Below are 23,968 nucleotides of genomic sequence, written 5' to 3'. Positions count from 1 at the left end.
ATTTAAAGACTTCATTCTACCAACTACTGGTCTTCATAGTTTCAGCTGAAAAATCAAAAACTTGTTTTCTTGTTGCTTCTTGCAAAGTAATTTTTATAGTTTTAAAAAAGTATTTTATTTTTAGCTCTGATTTTATGCAGTTGATTACAATAGTCTTATGTTTGCTTTGGGATCTGTTGAGCTTCTTAAATCTGTTGATTCCTTTTATCAGTTTTGAATAAAATATCTCAGCCATATTTCTATTTTCTTCAAATATTCCTTCTGACCCATTTTCTCCTTCTCTTCTGCGAATCCAATTATTCACGTTAGGCCTTCTAAAGATGTCTCAAACATCTCTTGTGCTCTGCTTTGGTCTTTTCATGTTTTCATCTACCACTTTGGATATTTGCTGTTGATCTCTGGGTTCACTAGTTTTGTCTCTTTTGTGTTCAAAGCCCTATAAAATGCAGCCAAATAAGTCTTGTATTCAGAAATATTACTTCTTTACTTCTAGGAATTTCAGTTTTTAAAAAATAAATTCCATTCATCTGTTAAAGTTCTTCATTTTTATTCATTTTCTTTAACATATTTATAAGAGTATTTATAAGAGTAATATCTGCTATCTCTAATGTATGCATCATCTGTGTGTTTGTTTCTGTTTTTGTGTGTTTGCTCCTATTGTGTCCTGTTTTGCTTGAATACTGGCTACCTGCTTTGCCTCTTACTTGTCTAATAATATTTGTGCTGTCATAGATATTGTATATAAAAATCATAAAGACTGACATTTTTTGCTATTTTCTTTTGAAAAAGCTTCCCCCCATCTTCTATTAAGTAATTTGGACAAAGAGTCGATTAGTTTCCATCAGAAACTGAGTCATAGTAGGTTTCAGTTTTAGTTAGAGACCAGCCCACCTCTGGTTTCCATTGTCTTATGAGTGACATTTATGATGTGATTGTTTGAGGTCCCCTTTCCACTAGATCTACAATAAACACAACCCCTCAGTCTCAGCACAGTCATATATTTGGAGTTCCTCAAGATTCCCAAGCATCATGTCAAGCCATGCAACTGTCAAAAGTTCCGTAGGTTTTCTTTCACCCAGTAGAATTCCTCTACCTAGGCCACAACTGATATGCAGCTAGTGTCTAATTTTGGTAAATGCTCCTACAGAAGAAAATGAACAGTGATGTCTGCTTACCTAGAAGTAACTCTCTTATTTCTTGAAATTTAGTTTATCTCATCTTTATTACCCCCAAACTGTCTAAAGTCTTTATAAATATAATGATTTTCATAATTTGCTTATATTTTTCTAGTTCTTACAGCAGGGATAGTGGTTTACTGCTATTTACTCCATTATACTTTGAATTAAGATCTTGGCATTTAGAAATTTTAAATTTTAATTAATAAATACTCTAAATAATTAGTGGATTGAAAACATATGGAATATTGAGAAATAAAAACGTAGAAACACTGAAATCACATATTCATTGGGTAGAATAAGCTAAAGCAGTATTTATTGGGATATTATGCTTCTAAATGCATAAAGATATAAAAGAAAAACAAACAGAAAATTAATGAGCTAGATGTTCAACATGAGAAGTCAGAAAAAAATGAATACACACAAAGAAAGATACATAAAGAAATAATAAATTATAACATCAGATATTAATGAAACAAGAAAATGACAAAATGAGTTTGGGTTTCTGGTCTAGCATGTAGGAAATTTGGAAGTCAATCCTCTGTCCTAACAAATAGCAAAGAGATGAACAAACTGAAAAATCAATTCTTCTTAGGTTGGTAAGAAAAGTGAGGCAGATACTGTTTCCTAAATGGGAGAGGCTGATAGGCAAACACAGAGAATCACCTTACTAGAGCGAGCGAAGACTCATGATTTGAGAATCCCATGGGAACCAGTGCCTGGACTGGAAAACCCAAGCTGTAATAGACAAATTGCTGATGAGGACAAGTGTGAGAGATGGAAACTCTAAGAGGACCCTGTCACTGGGAGTGGGTGAGCACAATTTTGTCATCTCCAAAAGCTCTATCATGTTTTCACAGTAATCAGAGAAAATTTCCTTCCTTCTTCTAAGAAGGAAAAGGGAAAATGAAAAATTTCATAGCAACTTTGTTCATAACTGCCAACATCTAGAACAAACCAAGATATCAATTACTAGATGAATGGAAAAATGAACTGTGGTACATCCATACAATGGAATATTAGTTGGCACTAAAAAGAAATGAGTTACCAAGCCACAGATTGGCATGGAGATTTAAATGCATATTACTAAGTGAAAGGAGTCAATCTGGAAAGGTCATGCATTGTATTCTTTCAAATTTTATAACATTCTGAATAAGGCAAAACTATGGGGACAGTAAAGAGATCAGAAGTTGACAGGTTAGAAGAGGAGGGAGGGATGAAGAGGTGGTGCACAGAGGATTTGTAGGGCAGTAAAAGTACTTTGCATGGTACCATAATGATGGACACGTCACTCTTAATTTATCTAAACCCATAGAATGAACAACATCAAGAGTTAACCCCAGTGTAAACTGCAGATTTTGAGTAATAAAAATTTGTTAATGCACATTCATCAATTGTAGCTAATGCATCATGCTGGCGGGTGATGCTGATAATGGGGAAGCCTGTGTATCTGCCAGGCAGGAGGAATATGGCAAGTTTCTGTACTTTATTCTCAATTTTGTTGTGGACTTAAAACTACTTTGGAAAAGTAGCAAAACATAAGGGAATATCAATTAAATCAATTGCTGGTTCTTGAAAAGGTAATAAAATATGCAAACCTTTGGCATTTGGCCATGAAAAAAAGGCAGAAATAAGCACTTTAGGATAAAAAGGGTATTATGGTTACGCATTTTTAATTAGAGGAGAATATCATTATATTCTTATGACAATGATTTTAAAAATTTACAAAAATAAATGTTTTGATAAAATCTTACCAAAATTGATATAGAAGGAAGTGTAAAAATATGACCATTGCTGTTAACTATTAAATGAATGCTCATAACTGAAGCTGAATGGCTTTACAAGCATATTTTAAATGGCCTTCAACAGTGTTGTAAACATATTCTAAATGACTTTCAAACAGATACTCCTTATTTTATACAAGGCCCTGAGTTCGATCCCCAGTACCACAAAAAAAAAAAAAAAAAAAAAAAAAAGTTATTCTATAAAAAGAAAAGGCAGGAAAGACACCCCAAGTTGTTTGGAAGGTTAGATCATCTTTCATTCCTGAATCAGGCAATGAGACTACCTCACTCAGGGACAAAATAAAAATCCTTAAAGATACATAAGCAGAGTATTTCAACAATCAATCAGTTAAACACAACTTTATCACAGGAATTCAAGATAAGTTTTTAAAAATCTATTTGCATGATTTACTGTATTCACAGATTTAAAGGACAAAAGTCTAAGTGATCAATTTGGTATGCTGAAAACATATGATAAAATTCAACAGCCATTAAGAAAAATTCTGTCTAGAAATAACATAAAAGGCACTAAAATCTCTAAAAAGAGCTCTACAGAAAAAGATGTAGCAAAACCTTTAGAAGTAGTCTCTTTAAAACCAGTATTGAGAGAAGGTAGCTCACTCTTAACTCACATTTTATGGCAGGTATTAACTGGCACACAAGAAAAGTAAATCAAAAGTTAAAAAAAATTGTAACAAAAGTGAAACTGTAATATCATGTACACAGAGCATTGATCTGATGGACAGACTACTTTTAGAAAATATAATATTTAAGCTACCTATGGTAAGGGTATAAATTTATGATGTCATTAGGAATAAACTTAGTCAAGATTGTATAGAAACTTAAAGGAAGATTATAAAACTTTTTATAGGATGTATAGGAAATCTTGAGAAGACACCCCATGCTAGATGACCCATTGTAGCAGAGATGGAAATGGTCTCAGATATGTGTCATTCTGTGAATTCATGGCACTATCAATCAAACTCACAGTAAGCTTTTTTATAGTATTAGACAAACTAACCCTAAAATTCATATGGAGGTAGAAAATGCTGAAAATATTCAGTACAATTTTGAAAAAGAAAAAGAAGCAAGGAAGAAGGGGAAGAGAAAGAGGAATGTTTGTTTTTTGTTGTTGTTGCTGGTTTTTATATTTATTTATTTTTGAGACAAGGTCTCCCTTTGTTGCCCAGGTTGATCTCCAACATCTGATCCTCCTGCCTCAGCCTCCTGAATACCTGTGATTACAGCTGCCCACCACCACACCTGCAAAGAAGGTTCTTATCTTCTAGTTATACTTACATCAATTTTCTAGTAAGAGAGCAGAATGTTGGTGCAGCAATAGATAAATAGATCTATGCAACCAACTAACAATCTAGAAATGTGCCCATGCATATATATAGGATTTGCTATTATCACAACTAATGACATAGTTTGTCACTGTTTTAAATGCTTTACATATGTTAATTTGTTTGGCCTATGACATTAATCAGTGAGAAAGGAAGGGCTAGTCAGTCAAACGTGCTGGAATAATTGGCTAGTCATCTGGGAAAAGACAAAATTAAATCTCCAATTAACACTATCTATAATCATTAATTAATAAATACTTTAAAGACTAAGTATAAACAATTTAAAGAAAAACAAGAGAGCATAACTTTATGAGAGCAAGGTAGGAAAAAGTTTTAGAAATATAAATTTAAAAGGAAAATTATGATCATTTTGATTAACAAAAGAAAGTATAAATAGTGAAAAAAAAAGTCAGGGACTAGAAAAACTACAAATTAATAACAAAAAGAAATTTTAACAGAAAAATGAGAAGACATGCAGTAGGCAATTCATACAGCTGGAAATACTTTGAGCCAGTAAGCAGAGTGAAAGTATGGGTTTGTCCATTCTAATCAGAGAAATGAAAATGCGAACCAGAAAAAATTGAATGTTGGATGTTATTAAGTGAGAATGCAAAAGCAGCAACACATACTTTGCTAGCTCTATGGAGCAGTTCAGCAAATTCTAGGAAAGTTTAAATAGTTTTGTGACCCAGCATCTCCAGAGAATTACCTACTCTAGAGAAACTCTCAAACTTGTGCACAAGGACTTATGAAAACAGTTGTTCACTGCAGCCATGTCTGTAACACTTTCAGTAGGGAAACAAATAGATCATGGTTTATTCCTGTAACAGAAGCCTATATAGCTGTTAAAAGGAATGAAGAAGGTTTCAATATAACTAAATTTGAAAACAGGATGTTGAGTAAAAACCACAACTTGAAAAAGATATGTACAGCACAAAATCTGGAGAGAGTGGAGTAGAGGGGATGGCACAGCATCTTCCTCAAACCAAGTATGAACTTGGACAAATTTTTTCAAAACATCCACTTGCCAGTTCTAGAAACCAACCAAACACTATTAACTAGTTTAGAGGCATTTATTCAGTTTTGGAATAAGGTGGGATTCTGTTGTTCTTGACTAGGGCTTCTCCTATCCTCACTGCTAGCTGAGTTGTTGCAATAGTGTTACTAGATGAGGGATGCTTTGGACTTTGTGGAAATGAGCAGCTTCACTCTTCAAGAGGAGTGACTTGCTCAGGACTTTGGGGTGAAAAACTGCAACCCAGTGGTGTTGTCGATAAAGAGAGCAAACTTAGTGGAGAATGGAAAATAGCACAATTTCTGGAACCCTAAAGTTGTGAGCATGGGATGAGCAGCAGACCAGTGGATTAGCCAGAAATGTAAAAGGAGTTCTAATTACTTGCAAAAGTAATTAGAAAGGGGTGGAGGGGTTGCATGGTCACATATTCTTTGGTAACTGGGAGATTTGTGAGCATGTGCAAAGAAGACCCAGGAAGAACCAAGCTCTCCATTGTCTTTGGTTGACTGAGAAGTCATGAGCATTCACAGGAAAGATACCAGAGGGGCCAAGATCTCCTGTGTCTATGGTTTCTGGTAGTCTGTGTGCACATGCTAGGCAGAACTGGGATGGTCCTGGGGGAAGTAAAAGCTGGAGAAGACTCAAAAACTTCCTGAACTTGTAATGTGTTCCAAAGTCTATATGCAGATCCACTGGTTGTGGGTTGAAACTTTATAGATTTGAGATGTTTGAGTGACAACTATCATTAGCTGTCCTCTAAACTTTGCGGACACAAGGGGGATGCTTGGGAAGTCATAATAAAACACAAAACAATACTAAGCAGAGATATTAGTGTCCATATACCATGGGGATTCACCCTAATTCAATCCAGGAAAGTTACTAAACACAAAAACAAAACAAAAAATCCAAACAATAGCAAAAACTCTCAGTTAAAAAAAATGTCAGAATTGGCTGGGCACAGTGGTGCCAGCCTGTAATCCCAGCTATTCAGGAAGCTGAGGAAAAAAGATCACTAACTTGAGGTCAGCATGAACAACTTAGCAAGACCCTTTCTCAAAATAGAAAATAAGGGTTGGCAATGTAGCTTGGTAGTATAGCATTCCTGGGTTCTGTCCCCAGTACCAATAAAATAAAATCTAGGGCTGTTACAAGGTATTAACCAAGTGTTCAATTGTCCACAACAATTACTAGATGTAAAGACACAGGAAATTGTGACCCAAACTTAGGAAAAATAACAAAAGCTCAATAAAAACAGACTCTGAGTAGGTCCAGGTATTGATTAAGCAGAGGCAGACTTCAAAGTCTTCAGAATATGTTCAAGTAATCAAATGAAACCATTTAAAGGATTTGTGGAAAATGGGATGAAAATGACCCAACAAATAGGACCCACCAATGAAGACACAGAAGCTTACAAGAAGTAACTGGAAATTCAAGCACAACAATATTCACTGGATGGTCTCAACAGCAAATGTAATAAAGCAGAAGACAATATTGTTGAATTCAAAAGTAGATGAATAGAAATGTACACATAGAGGAAAAAAATGCTTGAAGACAAATGTACAGAGACACAGAGACTTGAAACATCCAGGTACACCAACATATGTGTAAAAGAAGTTCCAGAAGGAGGGAAGAGAAATGGATAGAAAAAATAATTTAAGAAATAATCCTGCAAAATATTCCAATTAAAATTGATGAATAACAGATATAAGAACCTCACGTAGTTTAAGTACAAAGAGATTCACATCTAGATACACCTTTATCAAAAAGTTGAAATAAAAAGACAAATGGAAAACTTAATATACTACCAAACTAATAATGGGTTCAAGAAGAAAACACAAGGTCAATTAGAAAAGACTTTGAGGTTACAGTAAAGCATATCTTAGAACTGTATTGCCATAAAAACCTATATCAAACAAGAAGACATCAGTAACTTTAATCTTCTGTCTCAAGAAACCAGAACAAATTAAACCCAAAGCACACAGACTAAAGTAATAAAGATTAGAGCGGAAGTTAATAAAATAGAGAAAACAATGCAGAAAAAAAATCAATGACACCAAAAGATGACTCCAAAAGGATCAATAAAATTGACAAGCCTTTATTTAGCTAGAATCACCAAGAAAAAATAGGATTCAAATTACTAAAATCGGGAATGAGAGGAAATTGCCACTGACCTTCTAGAAATTTAAAAAATTATTGGGAAAACTATGAATAACTGCAGACCAACAAATTAGATAACCTAAATGAAGTGGACAAATTTTTAGAAAAACAACTCAAGCTGACTCAAAAGAAATTGAAAATCTGAATTGATTGAGATTAAAAGAAAATCAATCATTTAAAAACTTCCCATCAAGAAAATCCCAGGTACAGATGGCTTCACTGGTGAATTCTATCAAAGAAAAATTAACATCAGTGCTTCAGAAACTCTTGCAAAAGCAAGAAGAGGGGGCAAGAACTTTCCATCTCACTTTATAATGTCAGTATTACCCTGATGCCAAAACCAGACGAAGGCATTCAAGCCTAGAAAATTATAGACCAATATCCCTCTTGAACACAGATACAGAAATCCGCCAGAAAATACTAGTAAGTTGAATGCCACAATATACAAAAAAGGAAACATTGTGACTCAGTGAGACTTATCCCAGGGCAGAGCAATCAATGTAATGCACCATGTCGACAGATTAAAGGAAGAAATCCATACAATTATTTCAATTAGTGAAGACAAGTCATTTGAAAATTCAAACACCCTCTCATGATTAAAAAAAATATATATATCAACAACAACAACAACAAAAAACCCTCCAAAAACTGGGAATGGAAGGAAATTTCTTTAACCTGATAAAGGGAATCTCAAAAAAAAAAAAAAAAAAAAAAAAAAAAAAAAAAAAAAAAAAAAAAAACCTTATGGCTAACATGCTATGTATGTAACAGTGAAAAGTTGAGAGCTTTTCCCCTCAGATCTGGAGCAAGACAAGGATTATTAATTAGTTCTCATAACTTCTGTACTATACTGGAGATTCTAGCTAGGGCAATGAAATAAGACAAAGAAATAAAAGCTATTCACATTGAAAATGAAGGAGGACAGCCATTTCTACCTGTTGACAAAACAATCTTGTATACAGAAAATTCTAGGAAATCCACACAATATAATTGAGAGGTTATAAGTCTAGCAGTTTGTAGGAAACAAGAGCATTACACAAAAGTCAATCCTATTTCTATATACTAGCAGTGAACAAGTGAAAATTAAGAAAACAATTCCCCTTACCATAGCATAAAAAAGAAAAAAAATATTTAGGAATAAATTTAATAAAGGATATATGACACATCCTGAAAACTACAAAACACTGAAAGAAATTAAAGACAGAAAAAAATGGAAGGACATTTTGGTTATAGGTTGTAAGATTTAATACTGTTAAGATGACAGTATCTTCCAAATTAAAATATAGATTCAACACAATCCTTGCCAAAATTACATCTCGTTTTCATTTTCTTGTTTGGTTTTATTTTCAGAAGTTGACCACCTGATCCTAAAATATGGGGATGCAAGGGACCCAGAACAGACAAAACAATCTTGAAAAAGAACAAAGTAATAGGCTATACTTTCTGGTTTCAGAATTTATTGCAAAACTGTAATGATTAAGACACTAAGATACTGGATAAGGCTAGACTATAGACCAATATAATAGAATTCACAGTCCAGAATCAAACCCTTACATCCATGGTCAGCTGATTTTTGACAAGTGTGCCAAAAACATTCAACGGGAGAAAGAATAGTATTTTTAATAATGGTGGTGGAACAACTGGATATACAAGAGAAAAGAGTTGGACTACTGCATTACATCATACACAAAAATGAACTCAAAATAGGTAAAATGTCAAATATGCATGAGAAAAAAAAAACAAGAAAAGTATTAAAAGAAAACACAGGCATAACCAGATTCACATTAGGACTAAGTGGTACTCATGAATTACATTGACTCTGTACTGCTCAATATTACACCCCATCTTCCCTCTAGTTTGTTGAGTAGTAGTGGAGGGGATAAGCTAAATAGTAATTTTTGACAAAGACTGGGAAGGTTTTTCTGTTTGAATGACAATGGAATTGGCATAATTGGGAATGAAGCTAAAACTTGGAACCAAGATGGAGAAGATGGAATGTATGTAGACAGGCTGTTTAAAATGTAAAACTTGGTTGCATTATATGTGGAGACTCAAACTTGTGAAGGCTAAATATCATAATTTTTCCATATGTTTTGCATTTTTTGATTCTGAAAAGAAAGCTGGCTTTGTTCATTTCTTACTAAAAAACCTGTAAAAAAATGCAACCTTGAATTAGACATGGATTTCTTAGATGATACACCAAATGCAAAAGAGCAAAAGAAAAAATACAGATTAATTGGACTTCATCATAAATAAAAAGTTTTGTGCACCAAAGGACATTGTCAAGAGAGTGAAAAGATAATCCATGGAATGGGGAAAATATCTGTAGACTGTGTATATGATAAGGGATATGTATCTGAATAAACAAATGACTCTTACAAGTCATCAACTAAAATAATCCAATTAAAAGATGGACAACGGATTTGAAGTGACTTTTCTCCAAGGAAGACATACAAATGACCAATCATCACATAAAACGATGTTATCATTAGGTAAATGCAGAACTACAATGATATAACACTTTGTGCTCATTTCAATATACATAATAAAAAGATGGAAAGTAACAAGTGTTGGCCAGGATGTGGAGCAATTGGAACCCTCATACATTACTGGTGGGAACACAGTGGTGCAGACACTTTAGAAAACAGCTTGGCAGTTCCTCAAAAAGTTCAGTTACAGTGTGACCCAGAATTTTCACTTCTAGATTTATACCCAAGGGAACTGAGAATACATTCCCACGCAAAAGACTTGTATATAAATATTCATAGCAGTATTAATATTCATGACGGTGGGAACAAAATATCCATCCAGTGATGAATGGACAAACAAAACAGTACTGTATTCCACCACATCATCACTGCCACCATGCTCACTGCACCCTGTTTTTTAAGCCCCTAAATTGATTTATAACCTTTGGGTCACTAATTGTCACATGGTATACTTCTGTTCATCACACCTTTAACAGGTAAACAGAGCAGCAATGTATTCACCAGGTACATGGATGCACATGGAACTGCTTGAAAGTTCCCACAATGGAAAAAAGGAATGGAGTGGAGCTGAGGTGCCTCAAGGTCATGGGACCCATAGCAATTGCAGTGGTGGTGTGGATAAACAGGATTGGTTGGTCTTCAAAAACTCTTAACTTCTGTTAGAGGTAAAATGTGGTATTGGCCTTTGTTCCCCTGAATACTTGATCTGTTTGTTGGAAATGTACAGAGTAAGGATCTCATAAATTTGTTGAATTTCAAAAGAGACACCAGCTTAACACATCTAAAATGAAGCAATGGGAAGCCATCAGGAAGATGGAAGTGTACTACTCCTGGACCGACTGCTGTCCAAGGTGGTGTCAGATTTGACCTGAGAACATTATTCTCAAATAGGAAGAACACTGATGCTAAGACAAGCTGTCCCGTGAAGCTGACAACATTGTTTGAAATGTAATTAACCCTTTGAAGTGTTTTACACCAAAAGTCATTGCTGAACAGATGATGAAATCACTTCTCTGAATATTGTGTAATATATGAAAGGATATCATGTCTTCCCAACATCCTATTTATATATAAAAGACATTATATATTCAAATGACACTATATTGTCCCACTGTCCTCTTTATAGGACACTCTGTATTTACATTCTTAATGATAAGAAAGGATTTATAAGACCTAGATTGATTTCCAACTTATTTTAGAGCACTGTGTCAATTTCATTAAAATAGTCTGCGAATTGAAAACTCTAGACTAACTGGGTTAAAAAAATAAGAGCGATCATTAGCATAAGATTCCTTCTGCAGGTGGTTGCAGTGTTGCAACTCAGCGTGAGGCTTGGTGAACAGCGTGATCAAGCTTCACTTGCCATCGTGGCCAGCCACTCTTGGAAGGGAACCACAGGGCAACCTTACATGGCAGCTTGGACTGCTTCTCAGCCCACCCTTGTTCCCAGGCCAGCCTTGTTCTGTATCTCAGCCTCTGACAACAGCATAACTCCTTGGCTCAGGCCAGGATTCCTCTCTGGAATCCCTTGGCAACCTGAGTTTATTGCTGCCCCCTTCCTAGTCTTCTCTTCCTGTGTATCTCTCAGAATTTCCCTGGCGGGGCTTCCCGAGTCCATCATTTGGGTGGTTTCTGCAGTCTGCAATTCTCGTCAAACATAGGCCTGAGCGTGTTTGTTTGTTTTTTACTTGCTAGGGATTTGATTCCTCGGACATTTGCTTGTCACAGCTCTGCTTTCTACCCAGGAGTAGCTCTAGATTTTCTGTTTCTCGTCTTGCCATCTGTCAGTCAATGGCTGATTTACAGGAATTAGCACGATCTCCACAAGCTAATTTTTTCTTTCAAGCACACAGAAAACATTTCATGTTTATAGACAAAAGGAAGGAAGGAAGGAAGGAAGAAAGGAAGGAAGCTAATCCGCAAATTGATGGAAGATTCAAAATAGTTCTCAGTAGTAAAAATGTATGAAAAGTCATAGATCATGATATAATAAAATTAAATGTATCTTATGAGGCTAACATTAATTTTGATGTTGACAGGGACTTCAGAAATAATCATCTGATAAAGAAATCAGTAGTAAAGAATATCAAGACCTATGTACATGTGTATTAATCCTGTTTTTTATTTTACCTTGTGATGGTTTGAAATCTTTTTGTACTGTAAATTTTCTTCATATGTCTATTGGACATTTGTTATTTCTTCCAATAATCATAATCTATTTATATCTCTACTGACTTTTTAAAATTTTATTTTTGATTAACATGTTATTAATTGTACATTACAGTGGGATTTGGTGTGATGTTTCAATACAAGCATACAGTGTGCACGGATCAAATCCAGCCTCTCCCTCTCACACCAACCTCTAGTAATCACTATTCTACATTCAGATTGACTGTTTGTTTAAATTCCACATGTGAGGGAAAACTTGTGGTACTTGTCTTTCTCTATCTGGCTTATTTCACTTACTATAATGTCCTCTAGTTTCATCCATTTTGCTGCAAATGTCAGGATTTCATTTTTCTTCAGGGCTGAATGATATTCCATTGTGTAAATATTCTGCATTTTTTTATCTGTTCATCCTTTGATGGATACCTAGTTTGATTCCATTCTTAGCAACTGTGAATAGTGGTGCAACAGATATGGGTGTGCAGGTATATGTGTTGAGTTCATTTCCCTTGGATACATACTCATAAGTGGTAAGCTAGTTTTTGTTTTTTAACATTTACATTTCCACCAGTAGCGTGTGATAATTCGTTTTTCTCCACATTTTATTCAGCATTTGTTATTTTTTGTTCTTTTGATAATAGCCATTCTAACTGGAGTGAGATGTTTACAGACCCAAGGAGAGACTGTCCTTCCTGATGGCTGACTAAGTCCTCAAGATGGTAAACTACTTCCTTGAGAGAAAACCTCTTAAATGTAACCAGCCTGCCAGTATTCCCTGTGCCTTAAACTGCCCCAGGGCTAGGTAACAGACAACTAGAGATTAGTCCTACTGCCCAGAGCCCTCCAGAATTATCTAAACCAGTCAACCCTAGACTGTGTACTCTGTCTTGCCTTGCCTTGCCTGCAGAAACCCCTCCAGAAGGCTCTGGCTCCTGACCAAAACGTGATGCTTTCCCTGTGGCCCTACGTGGCAAGGCATGACCCCTTCTCTTGGGAAATGTAAGTAATAAAACTCTTTTTTCAATGGCATTGACCTCTGTGTGCCATCACTCAGTCACCTCTAATTTAAATCCCTCAGGCACAAATGGGACATCATGCTTGGAGAGTTTCCAAAGCCATACATGTGACCAAACCAGCAATACCATTCAATCAATCCCATCTGCATATTAGAATCAATCAGAGATTTTTAAAAATACCCTTGATAAATTCATTGTTATGCTCTCGAAATTTGTAATGTTTTAATTTTTTCATGATTAAAATAAAAAGTCAATATGAAAAATCCTGGGCTGAGAGTTCCAGTGATATAATGTGCTGTATCTGGACCATGCATGGGGTTGCTCGGAGGTATTTACTTAACTTCACCAGGCTGGGTACTTAAGATTGGTACGTGTCACTATAAGGATATCACACTTTTTGATAAGCACTTATTAATAAAAAACAAGAATTTATGCATGCTTTATGGGAGTACAAGTAAATCTAAAGTAGGTAAATCTAGAGCATCAACAAGGGGTGCCAGAGGGAAGCAGCCTGGTGGGGAGAGTGGAGATAAGTAGGGCAGCAAGTCTCACGCAGCTTTTTTAAAATGAAGTGCAATATTATTTCAATCAAAATTCTAAAAATTTAAATAATTATTATTCCATCAAAATGAAGAATGACACATATTAGAAGACATGAAATAAGTCAAAAACAACAAATTAGTCACAATCCTATTCATTATGACCACTAAGGACTTGCTGTATTTTTCTATTCATTGCTTTTATTAATTAAAGTATTTCTTGAGATGATTGTAGATTCACATGAATTTGTAAGAATTAATACAGAGTGATCCTGTGCCCCCAGTGGGAAACATTTTATAAAACTTGAGTATGAAAACAACAGTCAAGATATGAACATTGGAGCGTGTGAGCGGAGCCGGTGGGTAAGCCGCGGCCACTGTAACCTGGGCTGTGAGGCTGCGGAAAAAGATCTGATTATGATGGACCTGTGACAGTTCCTTATGTGCTTGTCCCTGTGCACAGCCTTTGCCTTGAGCAAGCCCACAGAAAAGAAGGACCGTGTACATCATGAGCCTCAACTTAGCGATAAAGTTCACAATGATGCTCAGAGTTTTGATTATGATCATGATGCCTTCTTGGGTGCTGAAGAAGCAAAGACCTTTGATCAGCTGACACCAGAAGAGAGCAAAGAAAGGCTTGGAAAGATTGTAAGTAAAATAGATGGCGACAAGGACGGGTTTGTTACTGTGGATGAACTCAAAGACTGGATTAAATTTGCACAAAAGCGCTGGATTTACGAGGATGTAGAGCGACAGTGGAAGGGGCATGACCTCAATGAGGACGGCCTCGTTTCCTGGGAAGAGTATAAAAATGCCACCTACGGCTACGTTTTAGATGATCCAGACCCTGATGATGGATTTAACTATAAACAAATGATGGTTAGAGATGAACGGAGGTTTAAGATGGCAGACAAGGATGGAGATCTCATTGCCACAAAGGAAGAATTCACAGCTTTCCTGCACCCTGAGGAATATGACTATATGAAGGACATAGTAGTGCAGGAAACAATGGAGGATATAGATAAGAATGCTGATGGTTTCATTGATCTAGAAGAGTATATTGGTGACATGTACAGCCATGATGGAAATGCAGATGAGCCAGAATGGGTGAAGACAGAGCGAGAGCAGTTCGTTGAGTTTCGAGATAAGAACCGTGATGGGAAGATGGACAAGGAAGAAACCAAAGACTGGATACTTCCCTCAGACTATGACCATGCAGAGGCAGAAGCTAGGCACCTAGTCTATGAGTCAGATCAAAACAAGGATGGCAAGCTTACTAAGGAGGAGATCGTCGACAAGTATGATTTGTTTGTGGGCAGCCAGGCCACAGATTTTGGGGAGGCTTTAGTACGACATGATGAATTCTGAGCTGCAGACAGAGGAACCCGTGTTTCTTCAAAAGTAATTTATTTTTACAGCTTTCGTTTTCACATGAAATTGTTTGCGCTACTGAGACTGTTATTACAAACTTTTTAAGACATGAAAAGGCGTATGAAATAATGAAAATCATCCCGTCCCCATTCCTCCTCCTCTCTAAGGGACTGGAGGGAACTGTGCTTCTGAGGAACAACTCTAATTAGTACACTTGTGTTTGTAGATTTACACTTGGTATAATGTATAACATGGTGTGTTTATTTTTGTATTTGTTTTCTAGTTGGGAGTATTGTATGAAGGATCAAGATCCTCAACCCACACTTGTAGGCAAAAATTAGCCCTTTACTCTTTCTCAACCCCTTATATAATTTTTGTAATTCTCACTTAACTAATATTTTAAGCCTGAGATCAATAAGAAATGTTGAGAGAAAGGAAAAAAAAAAAAAAGATATGAACATTGGTTCAGTAAGATTAGTGAAGTTTCTTCAGACTTCCTCAGTTTTACCTGTGCGATTTTCATCACCTGTGCAGGTTCCTGTATCTACACCCACAGTCAGGATACTGACTAGTTCTTACCGTAAGCGTCTCTCAGTGCCCTTGGGTAGGGACACCCACCTCCCTCCACCGACACCTCATCATACCTAATCTCTGGCACCACTAACATGTCCTCCACTTCTAGAAAACTGTCATTTCCAAATGTTATGTTACGGAATCTTCTAGTTTGTAATCTTTTGTGATTTTTTTCCCCTTGACAAAAATATTGCTGGAAATTCATTCAAGTTGTTGCACATCTCAATATTTTTCCCTTTTTATTCATTTAATTTTTCTGAGTAACATTCCATGGTATGGATGGATAACAGATTGTTTTATCAGTCACCTGTTGAAGAAAGTTTCTGTTAAAAATAAAACTTCTGTAACTTTTGGATACAAAGTTTCTGAGTTAGCATAAGTTTTTTTTTTATTTTTCTAGAACAAATACCAAAGAGTGAAATTACTGGGTCATATGATAACTACGTTTAGTTTTATAGAAATTATGAATTTTTTTGCAGAGTGGTTGTACAATTTGACATTCCCACTAGCAGTGTCTCAGTGACCCTGTGCCTCCACATTCTTACCAGCATTTGGTGTTTCCACACTTATTATTTTCTGTCAGTGTAGTACTATCTTATTGTGGTTTCCATTTACATTTATCCAAAGGCTAGGGATGTTATTTCATGTGCTTATAGTACATATCCTCTCCAGTGAAATGTCTGCTCATGTCTTTTGCTCATTTTCTAATTGAATTATTTTTGGTTTCTTTCTATTGAGTTTTGAAAGTTCTTTATATATTCTGAACATTAATCCTTTATCAGATATATGGCTTACAAATATTTTATTCTAGCCTGTCATTTGTATTTTCATCCTGCACACAATGGGCTTCCATAAAGTAAGATTTTACTAATTCCTGGTATGCAAGTCTGGTTCAACATTCAGAAATCCATGATGATCTACCATATCAGTAAGCTAAAGGAGAAAAATCTTGATAATACCAATTGATATATGAAAAGTATTTGAAAAAATCCAATACTCATTTGTGACAAAAATCTCTCAGAATAGTAGGGATACAGGGCAACTTCCTAAACATGATAAAGAATGTATGAAAAATCCTATCGCTGACATTATGCATATTGGTAAAAGACTGCAAGCTTTCCTGAATGTTTGCCTCTAAGGTCAGGGACAAAGCAAGGATACTGCTTTCACCACCGTTACTCAGCAGAGCATCGGCAGTTCTGGCTTAGTCACGCCACACAGTTCGTTCGTTTGTTCTTTCTTTCTTTCTTTCTTTTGGTGTGCAATTGTTATATTTATTCAAAATAAGAATAGAAATGGAGATGAACACCAGTATTGTATATAATTATAATGCACCAATAAAATAATCAATACCTCAAAGAACAAAATTAAAATATAAATAAAAATAATAACTAAAAGTGGTAATTCTTTAAGAAGGCAAAACTTTTGTAAGGTAAATTTTTGTACACCCTACCATGTGGCCCACCCATTTAACAGATGCCACAGACACCTCAAGTCCTCTCCTCTTCATGGCCAAGTCGCTATGGAGTCCGTAAGAAATATGTAGTTGCTTTTCCAAGATGCTGTTCAGGTAGGGACGGTAATGGAGCCAGGTTTTAGCCAGGGACAAATACGGGAAGGTATGCTAGCGGGCATCTGGGAGATATTTTTTCTCAAGGAAAAACTGGGAGAACTCTTCACCCCAGCCTTGTATGTGGAAATGATGCTTGGAACTGTTACAGTCATCTCTTGATCCTGAGGAGAAGGTCATGATAGCTAGGTGAGGCTAATGTCCTAACACTGGGGGTCTGTTGAGTCACTTGTGTCTCTGGAATCTCTTACCTCTAAACTTAGTAAGTAAGCAGTGAATGACTGTATGGCTCACACTGATATTGGTTGGGTTTTCTGTTACTTACAGCCAAAGCATTCCTACTGATAGACTCACTGACAGGTTAGCATTGCCGTACATTTTTTCTGGTCCCTTCTTCATTCTTCAGACTCCTTGTTACAGCAAACAGCACCAACACTTTTCTGTTTATCTGCTCATTATTCTTACCATCAATGAGGTAGACATTTTCAGCCATTTTCTTTGAAGGTCAGGGCTGACCACTTGGACAGAATGCAATAGCAAAAAAAAAAAAAAATTGAATGAATGGGTTGCTATTGCAAAAATTTGCCTGGATAGCCATGTAAAATAAGTATTCTCAATAAATCGCCATAGAAGGTGACAGTGATTTTGCAACAGTGCCTCATTAGTAAAAAGTCATTGAAAAAAGTTTCTTCTGCTGAACATGCATTAACAAACAAAGACCAGAAACTAGATTTAAAATAATGATCTCATTAAATGTTTACAGCACAACAGTAAATTTTTGCAAACAGTTGCAGTTTGGCAAACCACTCCTAATACATCTAGGAGGAAAATTTTAAAAATACTAATCTGAAAGCCCAGGAAGCTGCTGAAGCAGCACTATCTTTTTTTTTTTTTTTTTTTTTTTTTTTTTTTTTTCTGTCAGCTAGAGGCAACCCAAATTCACAAAATCGGTCTCACCATTTAAGGTTTGGAATTTCAGAAGAGCGCTTCTGTGTTAGGAAAGAAGTAAGCAGACAAAGCACAAGAAAAGTCAATTATTGAGGGGAAAAATGCTCTAGGGTAAACCCACACTAAAATTCTGTAGCACACAACTTCAGGAATGCAAGCACTAAGATTGAATCAAAGTGCTTCCTAGAATATGAACCCTTAGCAATCATTTAACTTCTTTTTCTTCTTCTTTTTTAATGTGTAGGAGGGCATCTTTGTTACAGTGAGTCTAGAAGATTCAGGGACCAGAAAGACATTTGTTCTTTTATAATAATGACTATAGCAAGTCCCAGGCTAAAATTCAAGTAAGATGAGTCCAAAATGATGCTTATAATGACTACTGTTGCCCACTGATCCCGTAGGAATACTTTTGAAGTTGTTAGATGGAGAACCAGACAGATTACTCAATTATTGTGTCTGCTGCTCTCTATAACAATAGAGTTAGGTTCACTCTTTGATTCAGCCTCAGTGTTCTTAGCACAGATTTGCTCTGTTAAGCTTAAAATATAGAACTCTGTTCCAAATATATTCTGATTGCTTCGTTAATCTAATTCTAGATTTTTTTTTAAGACTTAAATATTGCTGACTTAGCAAAATTTGGTAAAGCTCACATCAGGAGCTCATGGAAAAAGTCCTCCTCCTCATTCCTTCTTTTACAACTGTCAGACAATACGGAATGAAGATTATTTATTGGTAAGTCATATATAAATATGAGAGCAGAGGAAAACATTCCACACTTGAAAAAAATATGTGAGTAATACCTATAGGAACACATACTTGTCAACGCGCGCCAAGAGACAGACACCGGGCTCAGTGGTTCACAGGATGATCTCATTTAGTCCTTGTGACAGACTCACAAGGAAGACTCGCTAGTACTCCCACTTTACCAAAGGGGAAACTGAGGTTCAGAGGGTGAGTGACTGTTCCCAAAGCCCTAGTGGTAGAGTCAGGTTTCAGAGCTTCAACTGTGACCCAGGCCACTTTACAGCCTATTGACCTTCCTAACAGCCATCTACTGTCTCTAGAAGCCAGGGCCTGGACACAAACAAGGGTCTCAAGTTCTGACCTGGAAAAGCCAGGCTGAGGGAGAGAACTACTAAGCCAAACTTCTCTGGTGTGTCCACTCCATGGAGCTGGACCTGGGCCCTGAATTCCTCGCAGAGACAGGATTGGTATGTGTTTAATCATTGACTGCAGAACGCTTATGAAGCTAGAATTAAAGAGAGGCAGTTAGGATAGATAGATGAACAGGTCAAATGGAGAAAATGGAGGTTAGTGTAGATCTGGGAAGTTGGAGACTGCCCCAGGGAAACTGGATGTCAGGGTCTCCAGAGCCCTTTGTTTACCAGGATTACCTGCCTATACTCCCCCTCCCAAAAGGTTGCAGACAGGAAGTTGCTAATTAGTGCCCCCTGGGCTGCTACCTGCCTAGATCATTCCTTTTGGCCCTTCCCCTGCCCATGTGCTTCCCACCAGGCATCCCCCAGGCCTAGTCATGTAGATAGGAAGGAGAAAGATAAGCAGGGAGAGAGTGGGAGAACAAAGAAAATAAAAGTCTATAAAAGGGGCAGGGCGCTTTCATTTCTTGGGATACCAGAATACCAGCCATGGTCCCCTTCTCCCTCCTGGGAGGAGTCTGGATTGCTACCTTTAAATAAAACCTGCTCTGTATGCTTGCCTCAGTGTGCTTCTCTAATGTTCAGACTTCAACATTTGAGGGAGCAGAACTCCTCACTGATAACTGGTGGTATCACTTAACACCAGTTGTATTTCTTTCTTTCTTTTTTTAAAATTTTCAGACTGCATTTTGATTCACTACACAAATGGGGTACAACTTTTCATTTCTATGGTTGTACAAGATGTAGATTCACACCATTCTTGTAATCATACATGTACATAGGGTAATGATGTCTGTCTCATTCCACCATCTTTCATACCCCCAACCCCTCCTCCTTCTCATTTCCCTCTATGTAATCTAAAGTTCCTCCATTCTTTTCTCATCCCCCAACCCACCACGTCCATTATGTATCATCATCCACTTATCAAGAAAAACATTTGGCCTTTGGTTTTTTGGAATTGGCTTATTTCACTTAGCATGATATTCTCCAATTCCATCCATTTATCTGCAAATATCATATATTATTCTTCTTTATGATATTTATTTATGGAATAATATTCCATCTTTTTTTAAAATGTATTTTTAGTTGTAGATGCACATAATGCCTTTATTTTATTTTATTTATTTTTATGTGGTGCTGAGATTCAAACCCAGGGCCTCGCACCTGCCAGGCAAGTGCCCTACCACTGAGCCACAACCCAGCTCCTACATATGTATTTCTAACATCTAGTTCCTGATTTTCCCTTTCTTCAATTGGACACTTCTTGAAATCTGCTGCTACAGTGACTAGGAAGTGATTATTTCAAAAGCATAAATGTGGGAAGTTTCTGGAGTCAGTCTCATTCTTTCTCTGGGTTTTGAGATGTGAATCTAGTCTGGATAAACTATAACAACAGGTAGGAAAAACCTTCCTGGCTCTGCCATATACTGGCATGACTGTTTTAAATGCTGTTTAGTTTCTCTAAGATCAGGTTCATCCGCAGGAAAAAGGAGATGCCACTCACCACACAGGTGAAAACAGGCCAACACTCACGGTATTCACCAAGAGGCAGCTGTGTCACTTCAGCAGAGTGACAGATGGTGTAGGCAACCCAAGAGGGCATTCCACAGCTGCCAATAAAGCACTATCAATGTACCTCAGCCTGAGTAAAGCCAGTATGGGACTGCCAAAGATGGCACTTTAGAATAATGTTAAATTCCAGGGAGAATCACTGTCTTTCCACAGTGGTGCTTTGAACTTCCTATCATCCACATAAAGGGCACACCATGTGGGAATGATTTTACAATTAATATTCAAGGAAGGTATTGCCTCTTTCAAATAAATAATATGTTTTATTAGATAATGATGTTTATTGTATTCATTATTTATTGAATGAATGAATGGTTTGCTTAATAAATGAATTCAAAACATTTCTTTTTTGCCTAGACTTCTTTGCCCAAGCAGGGAGTCAAAGCCAAATTTAATATCAAACCAGATGAACTATACTAACATTAGTTGTAGCACATTGTCTGCACCCCTTGTTCTATTTTGGGGGGTGTATTGGGATTGAACTCAGGGGCATTCAACCACTGAGCCACACCCCCAGCCCTATTTTGTATTTTATTTAGAGACAGGGTCTCACTGAGTTGCTTAGCACCTTGCCATTGCTGAGGCTGGCTTTGAACTCGCGATCCTCCTACCTCAGCCTCCCAAGCCACTGGGATTACAGGTGTGCACCACTGCACCCGGCTCCCTTTTTCTGTGTGACTTTGATTTTCTTACCTTCCTTCCTTCTTTCCTTTCTCCCTTCTTTCCTTCCTTCCTCCCTACCTTTCTCCCTTCCTTCCTTCTTTCTCTCTCTCTTTTTTTTTTGTTTTTAAATTAAAACTTTTATTGAGACACTTGTAGGAGTATGAAAAGCATAGAGAGATCCTTTATACTTTGAGAAATTTCCTTCAATGGGAACATTTTGTAAAACTAGTATAATACAACTAGCCTATGGACAATGCTTCGATCCCTAATCCTATTCAGATTTCCTTAGCTTCACGTGTGTGTGTGTGTGTGTGTATGTGTGTGTGTGTGTGTGTGTGTGTGTGTGTGTTTGTACTAGGTTCCTTACAATTTTATCATCTGTGTAGGTTCCTGCATCCACCACCACAGTAAAGTTTCTGAATGGTTCCAACACCACAGAAATCCCTTGTGTTGCCCACTGGTAACTACACCCATCTCTTCCCAGTCCTCCTCCTTCTCATTCTATTTTCAAGCCCTATTTTCTACATTTTTGGAAGTCTATAGGAGATAAACAGAAATAAACTAATACTTAGAAACCAAGGTCATAACTCCATCCTAGTCTTATTGGCCATGTCAACTAACCTAGCCAGAGAACTACCAACATAAGTCCTTTCCCAGCAATGGGAAAACGTTTGCATTATTTTCATTTCCAAATTTAATTTAACCAAGAGTAATGGAGTGTCCAGTGCTCCAGGCTTGTGCAAGGTACAGGAAAAACAGAGATGAATAAATACAGGTGTTCATCAACAATGGGGGAGGTAGATATGAAAAGAAGCAATGTAATACAGATGTCACAGTTTGTTTTAAATTTGTGCATGCTAGTATAGATGAGGGAGCAGGGTTGGAGAGAGAAAGAGATGCGTTAGAAACAGCTAAAAATTGACAATCTCTACAAATGCCTTGTACAAAGGCTTTACCTAAAGCTAGGGGGGTTACACAAGGGCAATATTTAACAAATAATATCAGAAGAAACATAAACATAAAGGATTTGTGTGTGAAAGATAAAGAGAGAAAAAGAGAGAGGAGAGATTCAACCTACAGAAAGATCATCCAGGAGTTCAGAGCTTCATACTATAAAAAGAAAGACAGTGCACATGAATAATTCTGAACTGCAAGATGCAAACAAGGGAAAAGCAACAAAGAGAGGTAAATAAGTACTTCAAAACTTACTAATGGCACAGGGTGAAAAGATGCGCGATCTGTAAAATATTACAACAGGGAATCTACTAAGGCTAGTACATATGAATTGCACACATTCCTGGCCTGAAATTAGGGAGAAGTTGATACCTTCATTCATTTATTCATTCATTCATTCATTTGTTCGTTCGTTCATTCAAAAATATTCAATAAAAACATATTATGGGGCCAAACCTCTCTTCTAGGCACTGGAAAAAGAAGGGCAAGCAAGTCACACAGGAAGACCATACAGCCCCCAGGGTATTCAGACAAGCACACATACAGCTATCACATGTGGTGGGAGCACCATGATGTAGGAAGGACAGCGAGCTATGGAAGCACATGAGTTATGTTGGCTAATCAAGATCCAGTGGACAGGGTCACAGAAGATTTCTTGGAGAAAGTGGTAGATAAGTCGAGACTTGGTGGATGACTAATGAGTCAGGGGCAGGGGGGAAGAGAGGAAGAGGAATATGAGGGTCTTTGAGGCCAGGGAGTTTGGAGAAAAAATGAGTGCTCAGCAGAAGAACAGAAAGCTAACTTGGGGGTCAAGAGACTAATTAAACTAAAAATTTAATTATTTGATACCTACAGGAGTGAGGGGGCACTTACTATGTTCCAGAGAGTGAACTAGATGACTTTTCATGTTTTTTCACTTAATTCTCACAACAACCTTGTGATTTAGGGACTATTATTTCTACTTTACAGATGAGGAGCCCAAGATTTGGAAAGATTAAGTAACTTCTCCGAAGTCATACTGTACAAAAATGACAAGAGCTCAGATTTAAATTCAGAGGGGTCTGATTCTAATACCCAGGGACCTTACTTAACCAGGTTACTTTCGTTATCTATTTTCTAATTTTATAATTAAGATACAAATTACAAAAATTATGATGATGGCTAGAATTTTGTTTTAAAGGAAAGGAAACCAACCATTAAGTACAAGATCTGGGGTCAACATATTCAGTCGCGTTCCGACCTTTGGTCCTATTCAATTTCAGCTTCAACCCTCTATGACACTTCCCTGACACCCACCCCCACACCCATTCAATACTGGGTGAGGTGACACCATGCATACCCTGTTTTCTTTATTTTCTTGTTTGTTCCCAACTAGACTGTATGCTTCATGAGGGTAGTGTATCATGAGAACCTAGCTCAGTGACCAACATACAGCAGATAGTACATAAATATCCATTTAATGAACCTTCTAGATTA

General features: G+C 36.8%; 2 protein-coding genes across 2 annotated transcripts in view; one reads left to right on the top strand and one right to left on the bottom strand.

Moving 5' to 3' along the window:
- The window catches only part of RTN1 (reticulon 1), a 279,751-nt gene that overhangs the window by 85,296 nt on the left and 170,487 nt on the right, over positions 1-23,968 (bottom strand). The gene's annotated exons all lie outside the window — the stretch shown is intronic.
- LOC306653049 (calumenin-like) lies at positions 14,034-15,299 on the top strand. Its single transcript, XM_079125842.1, has one exon. The coding sequence runs from the start codon at positions 14,129-14,131 to the stop codon at positions 15,053-15,055; it is 927 nt and encodes a 308-aa protein (XP_078981968.1). The 5' UTR covers positions 14,034-14,128; the 3' UTR covers positions 15,056-15,299.

Source organism: Sciurus vulgaris, assembly GCF_902686455.1.
Source record: "Sciurus vulgaris genome assembly, chromosome: 2".
NCBI classification, from domain to species: domain Eukaryota; kingdom Metazoa; phylum Chordata; class Mammalia; order Rodentia; family Sciuridae; genus Sciurus; species Sciurus vulgaris.
This window is presented reverse-complemented; position numbering and strand designations above follow the sequence as displayed.

What these genes read in the sequence shown, in the direction of transcription:
- LOC306653049 (XM_079125842.1), top strand. Translation starts at nt 14,129, where the DNA reads ATGTGCTTGTCCCTGTGCACAGCCTTTGCCTTGAGCAAGCCCACAGAA.